This window comes from Gracilinanus agilis, chromosome 1 (assembly GCF_016433145.1).
Source record: "Gracilinanus agilis isolate LMUSP501 chromosome 1, AgileGrace, whole genome shotgun sequence".
Taxonomy (NCBI): domain Eukaryota; kingdom Metazoa; phylum Chordata; class Mammalia; order Didelphimorphia; family Didelphidae; genus Gracilinanus; species Gracilinanus agilis.
In genome coordinates, this window is record NC_058130.1 from 268,047,147 (window position 1) to 268,065,657 (window position 18,511).

At 41.8% G+C, this 18,511-nt stretch overlaps 1 protein-coding gene across 2 annotated transcripts in view; it reads left to right on the forward strand.

The window, feature by feature from the left end:
• The window catches only part of UBAP2 (ubiquitin associated protein 2), a 142,559-nt gene extending 126,718 nt beyond the window's left edge, over nucleotides 1–15,841 (forward strand). The window contains exons 18-30 of one of the 2 annotated variants that reach the window (XM_044661443.1): nucleotides 958–1,141; nucleotides 1,514–1,583; nucleotides 4,887–5,082; nucleotides 6,414–6,505; nucleotides 7,515–7,565; nucleotides 11,436–11,465; nucleotides 11,813–11,891; nucleotides 12,447–12,715; nucleotides 13,426–13,525; nucleotides 13,608–13,715; nucleotides 14,001–14,068; nucleotides 14,433–14,624; nucleotides 14,790–15,841. In XM_044661443.1, the coding sequence (XP_044517378.1) occupies nucleotides 958–1,141; nucleotides 1,514–1,583; nucleotides 4,887–5,082; nucleotides 6,414–6,505; nucleotides 7,515–7,565; nucleotides 11,436–11,465; nucleotides 11,813–11,891; nucleotides 12,447–12,715; nucleotides 13,426–13,525; nucleotides 13,608–13,715; nucleotides 14,001–14,068; nucleotides 14,433–14,624; nucleotides 14,790–14,885 (1,535 nt within the window). In that variant the 3' untranslated portion in view covers nucleotides 14,886–15,841. The remainder of the gene's footprint in view (nucleotides 1–957; nucleotides 1,142–1,513; nucleotides 1,584–4,886; nucleotides 5,083–6,413; nucleotides 6,506–7,514; nucleotides 7,566–11,435; nucleotides 11,466–11,812; nucleotides 11,892–12,446; nucleotides 12,716–13,425; nucleotides 13,526–13,607; nucleotides 13,716–14,000; nucleotides 14,069–14,432; nucleotides 14,625–14,789) is intronic. The other variant, XM_044661450.1, reaches the window with a different exon arrangement.
• Nucleotides 15,842–18,511: the final 2,670 nt, after the last annotated feature.

Sequence of the window (18,511 nt, forward strand, 5' to 3'; positions counted from 1 at the left end):
CATGCTTATCCTGATTCAAGCTTTGTGAGAAAAGCTATAAATTTAGACTGATTTTACTGTGTAGACAAATTTGCATCTCCCTGTGTACAAGAAACATTTCCTACTGGGGGAATGCTGTTCTAGTTCAAAGAAATGTGAAAAGACACTGCTTTATTTTGGAGCACATATTTGTGCTACATTTGTGGAAAATTCTGTAATGGTATGCTAAATCCTTTGGCAGGGAGGGCACCTCTCAGGTTCCACGCATTAATCAGCAAAGCCAAATGTTCAGGAAGTAAGACCTGTAAAATAAGGCACAGCAGATAACCAACTTCAAAATTTAGAGACCTTGATTATCTAATGCTGATCCCAGATAGTTCCCTGAAAGTACATTACAAGGCACTTGATGACCTTGACCTCTTTTGTTTTAATGGTGTCTCCTACCTGGAATTCCCTACCAATGTAGCCATAGACATGACCCAAATGATGGCTGTGAGCAGTTTCTAGTTAAGTCCTTTCAAACTGTTTCATGAAGAGCATTTGAGTGAATTCAAGTCTACATTTACCTTGAAAATTTTTCAGGATACTTCTTCTGTATTCCCATTAAGATTTCTTAAGGGTTGAAGCTAGAAGACTATAGGATTATAGATGCAGATGTAATGATGATGTCTATCACCTGCCCTTCATTCAAAGGATTTTATTTTAGACAGAAAAATATTGATTTCTCCAGTGTACCAGTAGTTTATACAAAAAAGGGGGGGAAAGCCATCCCTTGGTATAGTGAAAGATGCCAATTTCCAATAATATGGTCATATTCTGTAAACTGACTTTTAGCTCAGTTCCATATTGTATGTAACTGTAGAAATGGAGTTGGAGGGTGTGAAGGCTTTCTGTTGAGTACAAGTTCACAGTCATTATTGAACTTAGAAGGACTAGTTTTCTGTGGATTTATCTGAAACTTAAATAAACTTGTTGCAGCTACTTCATCTGTTGCAGCACCGAAGACAACGGAAACCTCTCCCTCTCTTCCGACTCTGGGCGCTCTGCCAAGCACAGCTTCCAGTACTACGCTTCTGCCTTCAGCAACCCCACATACGACCACACTGCCTTCCTTGCCCCAATCCAGTGACTTGTCAAGTGGCTCTCTCTCTCAGCTAAGCAGGTATAGTGTGATATATGGGCCTGGAATGAAACAAGGAATGATTGGGTAGAATTCTCTTGGAAGGCTCTGTAGAGAGTTGTTTCCAATAAGGAAATGATGTTTTTATCTAAGTAAAGTTTTGTTTGCCTTGTGTATTAGCAGAAAAAAAAACAGACTTTATAAAATGAACTTCCTAATTTTATCAGCCAATCAATAATGTGTATTGTGAGGTGTGTTCAGCTTTCTAGATTGGATGTAGAGATGCTGTTTGTTCTGAAGTAGCTTTTAGAGTAAGGGTATAATTGTGGCCCAAAAGTACTTCCCACAAGTAGTTATCATTACATAATGACCAGTTTCCCACTAAAAATAAAGTTATTCACTATTGTTTTGTAGTTCAATGTCCAGTCATCAGAACAGCCTTTCCTCTGTATCATCAGCACTAACATCAAGTACATCACACACAGTAAGTGTCCTTTTTTCCACCTAAGAATCGATTTCTCTCATACTTGTATGTGTGTAAATGTGTAAGAATCTGTCATTGTTACAATAGTATTTTAAAGGTATCTTCAATTTACTAACAATAGTAATTTTCTTGTACTTCGGGGCCATTTGAACTTTTTTCTGGCATGCGGGATATGTGTATTTTTTTGTTGTTGCTTTGTTTTGTTTTTTGGTCACCTTACTACCCTTGACATCCTTTTCCTTTTCCCCCAGCAATTAGAAATCTTCCTTTGTAATAAACAGAGCCATGAGAAAGAGATCAATACATTGTCCGTGTCTGAAAGTATATATTTCATCTCCATCTCTATTCCCCTATACCTCTTTACCTAGAGATTCTTGGGAAGTTAGTCTTCTGGCACTGGTCACTGCATTGATCTGAATTGAGTAGTCTTGAAAAGTTGTTTTCCTTTTCATTATTTTTGTCATTGTATAAATTTTTCTCCTAACTCTCGTCTTAATAATAAAAATATTATGTATTTATACATACATTATATATGTATAAGTACTTCAAGGTTTCTCTTAATTGATAATATTTCACATTTTTTTATGGCACAGTAATATTTGTGAATTCATTGAAGAATGAATACCTCCATTACTTATGGTATTTATTAACATCAATGTCAAGATTCTGACTTTGCTGTTTACTCTAAAAAAGTATAGAGTCCATCAATGCTCCTTACTTTCCTATGCAAGTAATTATCAAAGAATGTGAACTTATTATTTTTTAGACCCTTTAAAAAGTGAAAGTCAAAAGACTTATGAACTGAATGCTAGACTTCGTTCCCATTTCCAGTTTTTGGCTTTGATAGTTGCTCATTGGTGATTCAGCCCTTCATATAAAATATCCTAGGAAAATAGGCTTTCTTTTTTTCTTGGTCACTTTTCAAATGAAGTATAAAGTGTTTCATAAACCTTAAAGTACTATATAAATAAATACAAGCCATTATCATCATCATCTTCACCAATACTCCTCTTCCCTGTTCTCTGGTGGTTTCTTATGGTCTCTCGGCATAGATTTTTTTTTTTTTAAACTAGTCCCAGTTTTCTCATAGAAAGGAAGAATAAGATGGAGCATGTCTATATAACTGAAAAGCTACATATGGAGCACAGCTGACAGGCTTCATCTCAACTTTGCTTATGATGTAATGTTTTATTTTGGAGGGTTAGTGTTCAACCAAAATCTCTTTTCTAAGACTGACCTTCTTGTAGCCACTTGTTTTCAGGTCATCAGTCTTATCCTATCAAGAGATGACTAAGGAAATTTAAGAGATGCTTTGTATTTTAGAACAACAACTAGTATAGGCTTTTCTTGGTGGCTTTTTTTTTTGAGATTTTTACCTCCATGAAATAATTTTGGACCATGGCACTTAGGAGTTACAGGATGAATTGGAGCTATTTAATCTGTAAAAGAGAAGACTTAAGTGGGAGATGGGATAGTGTATAGTTTTCAAAGTGTTTGAAGGGCTGTCATCTGAATGTAAGGATTGGGTCTGTTTTACTTGCATTCAGAAGGCAAATAAAGAGCAATGGATAGAGTGGCAAAAACAATTACACTTTTATATACAGATTTGATGATCTTGAATTAGGACCCTTAGGAATCAGAATTTTTTATTCTGAGGCTGAAGGATTGTGGGGCATTTCTTTCTTCCCTTGTTTAAAGAATGACTGCCCAGAGGGGCTGACTCACTTGGCTCTTCTTCTTTTTCTGTTTAAATAAAGGGGGAGACTGATGTAGAATTGAAGGACCATGGATTTGGAAGTAGAGGATCTGGATCCAAATTCTATCTTTACCATTTACTAATTACTATTTTAAAGACCTTCATTTGTCACTTAGTAAATCCCTTAACTTTTCCAGGGCTTTGTTTCCTTCCCAGTAAAATGAACTAGTTGTACTAGATAATTTCTATGGTACTTTTCATTTCTAAATTCCTATGAACCTTTAGGTTACTCAGTACCAAACAAATTTTATGGTCTATGTTAAAGGCTTATTAATGATGCAATTGAATGTTCAATGTTATGTGATAGAAGAAATTTAAGGGATTCTCTAGAGGAGAAACTGGGGATCTTCCAAAATAGCACATTCGTGTGGCAGACCTTTGAAAATAACTGCATGTTTTTTTAATGTCCTCATTTACTCATAACTTTTATAAAATAACTCAATATTTTCCTGAAATCCTTCACTATCACATCCATCCCTAATTCCTTCAACTGATAATCATATGGCATGATTTTCAAGCTTAGTTATTCATCTTTTTGTCATCCTCTCTGGTCTCCAGATATTTCAAAATACTTTTTAGAATGCAATATCCAGAATCGAATACAATTCCTTGAAAGTAGGGTATACCTGGGAGTATAATCATCCTAATCCCCAATAATTTTTGGGGGGTGTTTTTTTTTTTAATGGAACCTCAGTCGTGCCTTTTTGGGGGGGGTTTCATGATAAACTAGTTGTTAATGCATTAAGTATTACACTAAATTAAGCCAAGGGTAGGACAATCTTTATCCTTCTAGATTCTACCCAGCGTTTTATTCTACTCACATCTTTTTGCAATCTGTAATTCAACGTTAGTTAACCATCCATCCCTAGGTTTAGTTAACTGTTTTTGTTTTGTTTTGTTTTTTTTTTTGATAATCCTTTCATTTATGCATTTATCCAAGACTGATAAAACAGATAACAGTGGCACTCATTTGAAGGCACTTCCTTCCCAATTGCCGGAAAAATTAATAATTAATGCCCAAGATTCCTTGGGCATTAATGAGCTCCAGATCCACTTAATAGCTTTCTATCTTTTTCGTAAAGATATCATGAGACACCTTACCAGGTGCTTAGCTGAAATTTTGGTAACCTCTGACTATATAGTATTCCTTTGACATGATCCAGTTTCAGAGAGAGAGTGTGTGTGAGTGTCCTTCCGTCTGTGTGTGTCCCTATCCCAAATTTGGGGGAAAACTTGCTGAGTTGTTAAAATATTAGAAGAAAACATTCGGATTGTTTTTTTTTCTAGCCACTTTAGGGAAACATGTTACCCTCCCAAAGGATACCATCTATTATCTACCATATGGAAAGGAAAGGAGCATTGCTGTACTTAGCAACATCACTGAATTATTACACTCCAACCACATTTGGAGTTAAGCTAGGGATCATGGTGAAAAGATGCCCACCCTTGTATTTTCTGGGCTGGATTCATAAGAGAATTTGGTTCTCTGTTTGGTTTGTCACCTGCAAGCGCTCACGAGTCCCATTTCCTGCATTTTGTTTTGTCAGCATGTGAGTGCTGAGAGTGCAGCCTCGCTTCAGTCCTCTACCACCTTCTCGACTGCTTCAGCCTCTGCTACCAGCACCACCTCTTCAGTTGTCAGCATGGCCAACAGCATGAACACTACAAACAGCCTTGGTCTGAGTGTCACCAGCGTCTCTATGCCGAGTGCAACCACCAGGGCAGCGCCCTTAGTTTCTTCAGGTATTAGATGAACACTCTGCTGCCTCTCCCTACAGTATCCAGACGGGTTAGCATCTTGACACTTTGGAGTGACGTGTGTAGGGGAAGAATATCACTCTTTTTCAAATGCTGACAGACTTGGGATTCTTTTTAACTTCAAACAAACTCATCTGGGGAACCTTCAGATTTCATTCAAAAGGGAAAGGAAACTCCCAGACTTAAGTATTTGAGATCTCAGAAAGCGTCCTAGTGGAAGCATAACAGTTTTGACCAAATTATGGCAGGTTTTCCCCCATATATTTTGCCAGCATCATAATGGCCACACCTTATTCTGTGATGAAAGCCATGGTAAGCTTTATGCTTTTCTGTAGTCAAGGAAAATGCTGCCTATTATTGGACTGCTGTCAAAGGGTGGAGGTATAAAGGGATTTAGCTATAATTGCACAAGTAGCTAGGTTTTTCCCAGGGTATAGCATTTATTTCATCAGGACAAATTTGTTCAGATGCTCCACCAGATCCAAAGTCCAGACTTTGCCAACTTCATTCCCCCTCCAGCTTCTTTTTTTGACCATATACTTTTTGCCTATGTAAAAATTAGGACAGATGTTCTTATCCTGGGCTACATAAACATGAATATTTCAATATAATTGGTTTCCTTTCTTATCTTTTGTACATTTAAAGCATTCTGAGAAGGAATTCACAAACTTTACCAGGCTGTCCAAGAGATCTGTGACAGAAAGGAAGTTTATTAAGATCCCTTGTCTTTAAGAATATTGTTTTAGCATTCTCTGATTACTCATGGCAAAATGGAAATTTCAACTCAATTTAGTTTTCCCCATTAGGCCTCAAGTCAATCTTATACATACTGCAGTTTGTTATATTTTAATGCACTCTCCATACTACCCCTTCTCCCCAACACACACACTCTCTCTCCCTGTCTCTCCTTCCTTCTCCTACCCTTTCTTTCTCTCTTCTTTCTCTTTTCTTCTCCCTCTCCCCATCTTCTGTCACATCACATCTGTGGTCTCCTTTCTATTCCCTTGGGTCTCCAGCAGTCACTTGTGAGGAGATAGCGACCCAGTTGCCATGTATCAGCAGCCTTTGTATCATCTCTCCAACATATGCTACATCAAGCAGACATGCTCGTGTGATCCCAATTCTTGTGTATAGTTAGTATTACAGGACCTACTTCACTGAGAGTCTGACTTGCAATGAAATTAGAGCTTATCACTGATGGAGCTGTAAGGATCTGTCAAATGTTGTTTTCAATCCTGCATTACATGGTTCTGTGGTTTGTTTCTTTGTTTCTGCTGCTGTTGTTGTTGTTTTTATTTTTATTTTTGCTTCTACAGGCAAAGCTCCCCCCAACCTACCCCAAGGTGTCCCACCCCTTCTACATAACCAGTACATTGTGGGTCCTGGAGGACTCCTACCTGCCTACCCAGTAAGCACTCTACTTGTACCTTATCTCCTCCTCTGACTGCCTTGACTTGGTCAGTTTTGGGGGTGGTGTTCCAGGCCCTCTGTCTGGCTCCTGGAATTGTATTGTGACATGCACTTAACCTTACAGCCTTCTTCCTAGCCCCCTTGTTAATAGGAAATTTGTCCTAATTGCCATTTATTAGTGATTATTAGGTGAGGCATTGTGGGCAAGCTTTCTCTACGTGGCATTCTGTCTGTCTTGTGTCCTACCCCCAGAAACATAACTTTGCTCATTCCAGGAGCTGTGGTTGTCAGGGCCTCCTATGAAGCCCAATAGTACTAGAATTCTTACCACCCCCTCCCGACTCTCTATATAGTCTTCCTGAACCCTGGAGTATATTCACTCTTGGGTCCAGATTCCACAAAGGAACAGACAGGCGCTTACTGATGAAGGCAAAGGAGTGATTTGAATAACACAACTGGGCTTGGCTCCCAACACTTTAAAATTCAACTCCTGGGACAACATAGCATTCAGACTTTGCACTGAAGATATTTTCTCCAAAAACTAAGCTGTGCTCAGAGACAGCTGACCTGTTCGTGGTTGCTGATTTACTCTAACCTGTTAGAGGGGAAGGATGTAGTTCGATGAGAGTCCTGGCGCTTCCAATTCCTAACCTAGAAATCCAGGCTTCCTGTGACTGTAGGAGCTGAGCCAGGTGATCTCAACTCCAGCACAGAGCTGGCTTCTCCCTTTTTCCTGGCTTCCACCAAGGAGCAAGCTATATGTTAAAACCAGTGGGTGAGTTGGTTATTTATAAAGTCCAAATTAGAAATCTCTCCTTGGGATGTAATAATTATTCTTCCTTGGGTTTCCCTCCTTCCCCATTTGGGTGCTTGTACACCACTGGTATGGTGCATTGCCAGCAACAGTTTTGAACTTCTTCCCTGGGGTTCAAAATTTGGGGGGGAGTCTATGGCTTATGGGATGGGAGAGTATTATAATGGACTTGTTGCCTGTCTTTGTCTTCAAGCAGATTTATGGTTATGATGATCTCCAGATGCTCCAATCCAGGCTACCAATGGTAAGTAGGAAACTGTTGGTCAGATTGTGGCAAAACAACTATCCTCCTGAAAATGGCAGACAAGATTAAACCTGGAGGGATTGACTTGTATTGAGCATGAATTGTCGTGAATGTAATGGGCCAGTCAGTAGAAGGCAAAGGGAGGCACCTGAGGCATTTGCTGACACTCTTCCCTCACCACTGTAACTACCATTTTCTTCTTTTTTGCCTTTCCTTTTCTTCAGCAATTTTCACTTCTTTCACCCATGATAGCTTTTTTCCTCACCATATGTTTCTTTCCTTTGTCCTTGTTTCTGCTCAGGGTCTCCACAGGCATGGCTTAGATTTACCTTACCAGAAAATTGCCGCCCATTGGTTTAGAGAATTCTCAATGTTACCAGGAAAAGGGAGGATAAATTTATTTTACTTTTTTCTTCTGCTTTTCCATGAGAGTCACAGAAATTAATTGATTTTTCCAGTCCAAATCTCTTTCCTGCCTAGTCATCTTAACTGCAGTGAGAATGGGTATAAGGTGCTCTATAGGAGAAAACTCCAGAGAGACCTGGCCATCAAAATCTGCCTCAGTCTTGGGTGGTCACTTCTTCATCAGAACCCTACAGAATCATACAGGATCTGGGGTGGGGGAGTGGGGGGGGAGAGAAGGGATAGGAACTCACCTGAAATTTTAGGGTGGGAAGGAGATTCTGGTATGTTTGATATTTTTAATCAAATATCTCTTTTCTATCACCTATGATGAAATCACAAGTCTGAGTCCCACAAAAGTGCATAACATAATTATGCTACTTGGGGTCTCAGAGAATGAAAATTGATTTTAGGGTCCCTAATATTCCCTAGAACCAGAAAATCTTAACATGATTTATGTTCTTTCCTACCAATCCCAATCTACGTATATCCTTTCCTTTTTTTCCTATCTTATTCCTTCCTAACTTTCTCTACTCCCACCCTCCACCCTTTTCTTTAAAAGCTGATAATCATAGGGGCAACTCGGTATTTTAGTTGATTGAGAGCCAGGACCTAGGTTCAAATCTGGCCTCCATTACTTCCAAGCTGTGCGAAACACCCCCCCCCCCCCCCCCCCCCCCCCCNAACCAGTATATATTATTGATTCTAAGATAGAAAATTAGGGCCAAAAAAATAAATCAATAAAAACTAACAAATAATACCCATTGTTATTGCCATTAACATCTTTTTTACACAGGCCGTTTAAATTTTCATTTATCTCCTTTCAGTACCCAGTCAAAAACTTCATCATTAAATAGTTTATATATTGCCATAGCTTTCCCATTTGTCAGCAAGAGAATTTCCCGAATCTAAAAGAACCCTAGGGTACTTCACTAAAAGGATTTTTTCTAAATGGTCTTTGATTCTAAATCCAGGTTCGGCTCCTATTTAATCTTGATTCTGCTAGCTTTGCTAAGAACACAAAACATTTTTCATGTTAGAGACTGAATGTGAAGATGTCATTGCTCTGGTTTTCAAACCAACAGTGTCATAAGATAAAATTTACTTATTGTCATAAACACAAAATGAAGGTTACTATTCTAAATGTATTCTAGCCCATCTTTAGGAAGGGTTTCTAGAACCAGAAGGGGGCATATCTATTCCCTTTAAGTCTTTTAGTATCTAGGCTGAAGATATATGGCAGCTTTTTTCTCTTTCATTTTTATTTTCTAAATCTTTTTTCTTCCTTGGACTTGTAAAAAATAATTCCTGTTAATTCTTAAGTTGATCATGTTGTATTCTGAATGTATTACTGAATAAACTTGACAGAATGTAGTCACAATGGATAAAAAGCAGTTTAAAAAGCTCCTAAATTAAGAGAATTTATTTCCCCATTAATATCATAAAGTGATGAGAAGTGGACATATTACCTAGGGCCAAATTATTTTTTTAGTTCTTCAAGCTTTCCTTCTTTAGTCAAAAACAGTTAGTGTTGATCCACTGAAAACCCTTCCTCATTTGTATTCTAATAAATCTACCATGGGTATTAATTGCAATTCCTGTCCTTTAAGAAATGCTGTATGTATTGGAAGTATTTTTTTCACTCAGAGGATGGCAGGTAATGCATACCACAAGCTCACTATCTATAGGCATTGGCAACATTGTCCTTGAATGGTTAAAGCTACAGAGGAAACTGATTCTGAGTAAGGTTATAGGCACAATGGATTCGAGTACAAAGGAACCATAATAGCTCATGATAAAACTCAGAGTTATAAGGTGAAGGGATTTGTTCAGTTTTTTATTATTTAATTATCCATAACCTATTTTCCTTTTACCTTTTTTTTAGCTTTTTAGGCTTTCCCCATTCTTTGCATTTAGAGAGCATTATTGTTTTCAGTTTTTGTTTGATGCCCTCTTCCTTAAGAGATCTAATATGGAAGAGTGGTGGGGCAGTTTTTGTATATAGAGCATGTTCTTCCTAGCATTTAGGAAAAGCTCAGAAGAACATGGCTCCATCTCTTCTAGGCTAACCTGGAGCCCGTTTTGTGACTAGTCTTCTGGTTCGTTTTGTTAAGGTTCATTAGGAATGTCATTAACAAAACAAAATTAAGACCAAATTCATTCAGGCTTAGTAATCTGCGGGAGCCCTAAATAGAGCTCCTGTGTCTTCTCTGAGCTGTGGCCATGTGGACGATGGTTTCCTGAAGGAGGCCAGCCCCCAGGAGTCTAGCTGTATCTTTCCATGGACCTCATGACAACTCTTGAATACCAGATCACCTGACCTCTGCAAATGACATCCTTTGAGTTCCTAAATGGGTATGCCTGCTTCCTCCCCGGAGAAGAAGAAGAAGAGGCTATTTCCTCAAGTTACTTTTTTTTTTTCTTTCTAGACACAGCCAGTAAAATTAGATGAGAGCCAGTGGGGTGGGAGTCATTCAACAAGCCAGTGATAAGAGAGGCAGCCTGATGTAGTGAGATGATCACACTGACTTGTGAGACAGAAGAAAGACCCAGTTCAAGTCTTGGCTTTGCCATTGACCTAGCTCTACAACTTTCAGCAAGTCACTTAACTTCAGAGCCTCAGTTTCCTCGTCTATACCAATGGTGGTGATAACCTGTACTACCTACCTCACAGGGTTGTTGTGAGGAACTTTTTGTAAATCATAAAGCAATATATAAATGTGAGTTACATTATTATTTTTTATACTATGTAGCCCCTACTGGGTGGCTTTGGCAACACTTTTGCCCATATGCCATGGGGTTCTGGGTTAATTTTCTCATCACCAGGTAGGCCTTCCTCGCCCAACAGGCCTAGGCCAGTTGAAGGGTATACCTCCATCTGTGAAACTTTCCTAGGAAAGTGCTTTCCTTCCCTAACTACTTGCTTGTAATTCTGTATTCTCCAGAGCATAGGCTCCACCCAACCAAAAATACCCTCATTTGTAGCTGATAGTTACGTGTGTGTTCAACTCTGACAAATTGAGGCCATTCCCCCCACCCTGACAAAGCACCAGGCCAGATCCACTGCAGCTGCGCTGGCCTGCTGAGGGGAGGGAGGTGGGAGTGTGGCCCAGTCTTTGTCCAGAGGCAACTATCACCTCTAGAATGAGGAGGGTGTAAGAGGAGCAGGGAGAAGCTTGCTGACCTTTGCCCTCTGCCGCTATTGCTGCTGCTCAAACCTAGATCACTGCCTTCTCTGCACTCCTCCTCCTTTACTCTACAGGTGTCCATCTAGTTGCCTCAGCCCCAGGGTGGTGGGGGTGAAGGTTCTAACTCACTGTCACATTGCTGATTTTAAACAAACATCAAAGTCTTAACAAGCTCTCGGCCCATCCTTTAGTTCTTGCACTGGGGGGAGTCTGCCCTCCTACCCCAACCCTCACATACTTCTCCCCTGATTTTTGGCTGTCCCCTTTTTTAACCCTTTAGGCACCTCCTCTACTGATGACTCCTTTTCAGGTTTGTACTGTTCAATCAACTTTTTTAGCTGCTATTCTGAGTCTTTGATTTAGGAAAGAGTAGCATTTTTTAGGTCTTGTAGCATTTGCAGTCAACCAGTTAAGTTACGAAACAGGAGTGTGTGGGATCATGTACCGAGGCGCCCTGGCCAGATCCCATCTGACTCTGACCATGCCTGGGTTGTCTGTCTTTCCCCTTGAAATCCTACACCCTTCCCCCAACCCTGTCCCAGATGTGTTGGAATCGCTGTGCGTTCTGGTGCTGCCGTGTGCCTTTGCCTGCTGGGGGTTTGTGTTTTCTTGTGGTGGTTTGGGGTTGACCAAGTTGTTTGGGGGTGTCTCTTCCAGGATTATTATGGAATTACATTCCCTGCTCCTGCGACCCTCACCGGCAGAGATGGGAGCCTTGCTAATAACCCATACTCAGGTTTGTGCCTTTTTGGGAAAATTATTTCTAGGTTGAATTTTCTCTCTCCTTCTCGCTCTTAGGACCAACATGAGGCTAGGGAGGGTTTGGGCAATAGGAGTCCATTGTGCCCTTCTTTTCTCCTTTTGGTAACATTGTGACTGTCCACAAGAGTTGGATCTAGATCCTTTCTCTGGTGTTGTGAAGGGAACCGTCTCTAAAAACTCTTGCCTTCACCTAAGGTGTAATAAGAATGTGGGATTTTCTGGATTTGGATCCTTTTGTGACTTTGGGCAACTCACTTCACTGGTCTGGGCCCTGGGATTTCCTAGTAGATGTTTAGGCTTAGATGATCCTGCAGTCAGCTTTTCTGCTATTGGATAGGAAGGTTGACACTCACATACCTTGAGTTTTCCACCTATCTCCCTTCTTGGGTCAGTGATCAAACCCTCCTGTGTGCTCTGGTGGTGCTTTGAGAGGGAAGGAAGCAGTCAAAATGGGGCCAGCACAGAGCTAGCTAGGAGCCCCGGACCCCACCTTCATGTTCTTGGATGTCCCCACATTTCTCCTGCTCAGCTGGGACTGCTTCCTGCAGAGTAGAAGAGGTCAGCCCTTGGACCTGGTGCCTTCCCCCTGCAGGTGATGTAACGAAGTTTGGCCGAGGAGATTCTGCATCCCCTGCCCCCACCACCACTCTGGCTCAGCCACAGCAGAACCAATCTCAGACCCACCACACGGCTCAGCAGCCCTTTCTCAATCCCACACTGCCTCCTGGCTACAGCTACACTGGGCTCCCTTACTACGCAGGTGTACCCAGCGCCTTCCAGTATGGGCCAACTATGTTTGTGAGTATGTAGGGCTTGAGAGTGCATGTCTGGGGATAGGAAATGACTTTTAGTCATGCAAAAAGCTTTGTCAGAAGCAATAGCCAGTAGTCTCCAAGGAAAGTTTCAGCTCGGTATCAGGAGCTGGTTATCCAAAAATGGAGTTTGAGTTGTCTTGGAGGATCTTTCTGTGAACTAGTTCACTCCAATTCTTGATTGTAGAGTAGCCACAGCCAAACTTAACCAAAGAATGCCATTCAGCACACCTCGTTTCCTCCTGGAGCGTCACCTCCTTGGTGCAGATAGAATGTGTTCATTTCTCTTCAGTCTGTCCTGGATCCTAGCTTGTGATGGGTTGCTTCACATATTACCATCTTCAGTAGCTGGAGTAGCACTTTAGCTGCCCCAAACCCCACCACTAGGAAACTCATTCCTTCCCCCTGTTGATGGGAGCAGTTATTTTGATCTGCACAGTACATCTCTGCCTCACTGTTGGATTCACTTCTTACAAAAATACAAAAATCCAGCAAATGCATCGTCCCATGCTAACTCAGGCTGTGTTCTGGCCTTGGGGACATAGTAGGGCAGTTACTTTTTGTAATTAGATGTGATCACATTGCCTGAAAGGGGATAATAACCATATGTGCAAGAGGCATGGAGAATGAAAGAAGGAAACTTCTTGGTGCGTATCTGTCCTTGTCCCAGAATTGTGTGTCTCACTGCCCTTTCAGGTCCCTCCTGCTTCAGCTAAACAACATGGAGTGAATCTGAACACCGCCACTGCCCCCTTTCAGCAGGCTAGTGGCTATGGCCAGCACAGCTATGGAGCAGGTGAGGGGACAGGGCCGATTTAAAGTGGGCCTGGGGTGTTCCTTTCAAGCCTCCCTTACTCACCATTCCTGGTGCCTGGCAGGTTATGATGACTTGACCCAGGGGACGGCAGCCGGAGATTACAGCAAAGGAGCCTATAGTGGTTCCTCGCCAGCACAAAACAAGTCTGCTGGTTCTGGACCTGGAAAAGGTAGTAGTGCCCAGACCGCCCGCCATCTTAACCCCCTTTCTCCCTACCCTTCAAGAGCCATATCTACTCACCACCATATTGAGGCTTTTCCCTTTGTTTTGACAGAGTAAGGTTAATTCTGATTTACTAAACTCACTAAGGGCATTATATATATTGGGCAGGGAGCATATCTGCAGCCCTAACTGAGCTCTCAGAAATTTTTTGGGCCATCTTTTTGCATTCGTGCTACCCTGGGGAGACCTCTTCTGGGTTTCCTTGGGGGAACAGCTGTTGTTTATTTCACAGGGGTGTCAGTGACCTCAAGTAATACAGGTGTGCCTGACATAGCTGGTTCCGTGTACAACAAGACTCAGGTGAGTTTTGGGAAGGAGGGGGTAACTGGACTTTATGCCTAGGTCCCCCTCAACCTAGACCCCATTTCCCACACCTTTTGTGCTCAAGAAGCCTGGCACATCCATGGAAAACACGGAGGCAATCTTGGCTCTCCTGCTTACAACTTTAAGCACATTACTTCACCTTTCTTGACTCAGTTTCCTCAAAGGTAAAATGAGGGATTGGGCTAAGTGATCTCTAAAGCCCCATTCCGTTTAGGCAAGGAAGGACCTAACTGAAGAGGCAATGGAGTGTGTGGTACAATGGGAAACACTTAGCATCCCAGTTCTCTTCCTCACGTGTACACTTGGCCTTCACCCCATCTCCTCCCTGTCCACTTTACAGACATTTGACAAACAGGGATTCCACGCCGGCACCCCACCACCGTTCAGCCTGCCCTCGGCTCTGGGCTCCACAGGCCCTCTGACCCCTGGTGCCGCCCCTGGTTATGCCCCAGCCCCGTTCTTGCATATCCTGCCTGCCCACCAGCAGCCCCATTCCCAGATGCTACACCACCACCTGCAGCAGGATGGGCAGGTGAGTCCAGCATCTTTGCCCCAAGTGATCAATTATTGGGGGTGGGGGCCGGAGAGCATGAGTTGGGATGGGGGGGATCCAAAGGACTCTGGGGCTTTGAATCTCCTGCTCCTGGGGCAGGTGACTGCTTTTAGGCCCTGACCATCTGGGGCCCTCACTTTGCAGGGTGGCTCTGGCCAGCGTAGCCAACCCAGCACCCTGCAGCCAAAGTCTCAGGCCACCAAACCCGCCTATGGCAGTTCTCCATACTGGACAAACTGAGCCCCCTGGGGGGGAGGGGGAAGACACTGGACCTGAGAGGAGAACCAACACACAGAGACCCATTCTTGGAGACCGGCGTCATTTTATTAGAAGAATATTTACGGAGAAACAGTAACTGTCTCAGCCAAGAGTCTGTCTTGGGGGAGCATCTATCTGATTGCCCCTGATTCACTGTTGTATGTAATATATTTATGTATGTATTTGTAAATGTCATAGAAGCCTACATACGTGTGGTGTCTTCAGCCTGCAGCTGTGTGCGCTCTCCGTTGGGAAAGAGGATCCTCCCCTTCCCCCGTGTCTCTCCTTTGACCCCCCCAACTCTCTGGGCTTCCACTCTGTCCCACCTGCTCTGACAGGGGTGTGGGAGGAGAGTGGGGGTATGGGGAAAGGGAGAGGGCCCTCAGTCAAGGCAGTTCAGGTTTGCAGGGGCCCTGGTACACATGAAGAATCAAGGTGTTTTTGTTTTTTTTCTCTCTCTTCCCCCTCCCCTCCATGCCATTGAGTTTTTGTTCCCTATGTTGGTTTTGCTGTTAAAAATTTTTTTTTAACCACCATTCTGTCATTCGTCCCATCCCATCTCTTCCCCCAGCCTGTTGACGTTCACTCTGGCCTGATGACAGCAGAAGTGTCCCATCCCCTCCCTAAGGTGAAATTGGACTTGGGCCATGTGTCTGTGTAGGGGAGGCCTCACCCTCCAAGAACTTTTTTTTTTTTTTACCATCTGGGCCTCAGCCTGTGTAGTTTCTGAAACTGTCTCTGTTCCCACTCTTATACCTGGCCAACTACTCATACCCCAATCTCCCTTTAAAAAGAAATCAGACAAAACCCCCTACAACCCAACAAGAACACAGGCATGGATTGTGGCTGTTCCTACTGTCCTGTACCAATTTGGGTGACCGTTTCAGAAGTTTCATTTCTTTTTAGCCCAAACTCCACATAATAAAGTTCTAAGAGTACAGATGTCTTCTGGTTGTCATTTAACTAGGATCACATGACACATAATTGAGCTTTTCAGCCCCTGAGTTCTCAAGAACAACTCAATGGTATTTCTGTCCCCACGTCACCAATCAGTTCCATCTTGAGTTGAAAATGCCTAGCATTTAATGGAAAATAGAGGAAACTTCTGCAGAGGGGCCAACTTATTCCCCAATATGAGATATTCCAGGAATTGAACATATTCCACTTACCTATTAGCACCTATTCTCAGACTGGAGAGTACCCTGCAAAACTCGCCTTCCTCCAAATAAAAAAAAAAAAATTCTCCAAGATGAGAAATGACAGGCTCAAATTTCTTAGTGTGTAAAAAAAGGTCCCCTCCAGAAAAAGAAATTTGTGAAGTTCATATATTATGGTAGAAAATTCCAAGAGTAGCTTTATTAAGTGAAATGGCACCAAACCTCACCCCAAAACTAGCCCCAGCCTCTCACATCCCACTTAAGAGTACAGCTGTTAGAGCAGAAGCCCACTCCACCTTTGTTTTCTATGTTGAGTGAATAATAAGCAGCTAAACTTTCCCACACTTTCCTCTGAAAATTCCTCTGAAGAAAGGGCATGGATTTAAGAGGGAGGGGATAGTTCAGGTGACTCTGGAAATGTTGAGCTCAAATTAAACACATTTTAGGTGCCAGTGACCTTCAAAATTGAAGGTCAGAAAACTCACAAAATGGAAAAAAATTAATCTAGTCCAGACCACACACAAAAAAAGAATCTACATACTTATTGTTGGTGTGCACAACCTCTACTTAAAGATGCACCTGAGGGTGGTGGTGGGGAGAAGTACATTTTACTCCTGGATCTGCCCTCTAGGGATAAACCAAACAAATCTAATCTCTCCTCATGATAGCCCTCCTAAGAGGTGGCAGCTTTCATTTCATTTCCCAAGTCTTTTTGCTCCAGGCTTCATGCCTGGTTCCTTCCACTGTTCTCCCCTGCCCTTCTGAAGAACTGCTGAGCTCTTGATTATCAGCTTCCCTTATTCCTAAGGGCTGGCTAGGCCTCCCAATGCAGCATCTCATCACACTGCGCACAAGAACATACTGAAAGAAATTGTCTTCACTATCTATGTGTGCACACTTCCCTCATCTTAAATTTGTGAAGGTGAAGGTTTGGCACCAAAACATATATAAAACTACATTTAACCCTACTGAATTTCATTTTATGATGTTCATCCCCAATACTAAGCCTACCAAGATCTTTTTTGGATCCCGTCACCCAGTTAGGACTCCTCCTGAGTTTCTTCTCATCTGCAGATGTGATGAGTATATATCATCTATGCCTTTATCCAAGTCACTGATTTAAAAAACAAACAAACAAAAAACAAGTTAAAAGAACAAAGACACTGATACTCCACTATAGACTACCATGTTGTAATCAAACCTACTATTGATTCTGAGTTTGGATGTCCAGCCAGTTCTGAATTTTCATTTCATCTCATCCATATAAGTATTTCCAAAGACAGATCTGACAGCAGGGTATTCAAAGTTAGGAGCCCAATAACTATGGGGACAAGTCACAATGCCTAGATATTTCTTCATTTGTAACATAAGGGACTTAGACATCTAAGATTTTGTCTATCATGGGCCCCTTCTCGATGTTTTGAAATGCTTAAAATTACAATATCCAAAATCAGTTATTAAGGTTAAAAAACTGGGACCCTAGGTTAAAAACCTCTGGTAATTGGTGGGTTTCATTGGTTCTTTTTTCTCTACTTCCTAGTTTCAGGGAAAATAATCACTTGGAAAGGATTGATGTAAAAAGGAATTCTGAAATACAAAAACCACTCAAACTAGTGGACAGAGCAAAACATGTTCATTAACAACTGATTTGAACAAAATTTTATTTTCTTCACATGAAGAAATGCCTTGCCCTTTAAAGAGCCTGAATTGTGCAATATTTAACCCACAGAAAGAAAACGCAAAAAATAAAATTTCAGGTAGTGTGCAACACTGCAGTGGTAGAACTATTGGGGGGGTAGGGAGGGCATTGGATTTTTCTATTGTTTCCAACATCAGTATCACAGAATTCCATATCTGCTTAGTCTAATAAGGTAAGAGTCTTGGGTCAAACAAATTGCTGGCAAGCTGGATGTCTTCCTATGAACAACTGGGAAGTCAGGTTATGTACAAGCTGACAAAAACCCATCAATGACTGCCTGCATCATACGAGGAGCTGGGGTCACATTCAATACATCACAGATATCCTTGGTGTATTCCATTTGTTCTGGGTTCTATTACTCACCTTCAATAATTTTTGACCAGGAGGATGTGGAATAAAGGTCGTTAAAGACCATGGTGGCTGGCCATGAGGGAGTGAGGCTGTATGTCTGTTAGATTAACATCCTCCTATGGAGCAAAGCATTAACACATTCTTAATTAGAACTGACCTGAGAGGGAAAGTATGGTTTATACCCAGACAAATGCAAAAGCTAGTCCTTATCATCCAACAGTTACAGTAATAAACCAGACAGACATCTGTTTAAACAAAATGACCTGATAATCAAAATTAAACCTGAGTTTGTATTTTGGACCTAAAATAATGGAAAGATTTGATGGACTAAAGTAAGTTCTAGTAAGGCTAGGACACTGATGGTGAACCTAAATTAAGAGAGTGAGTGCCCAAACTGCAAC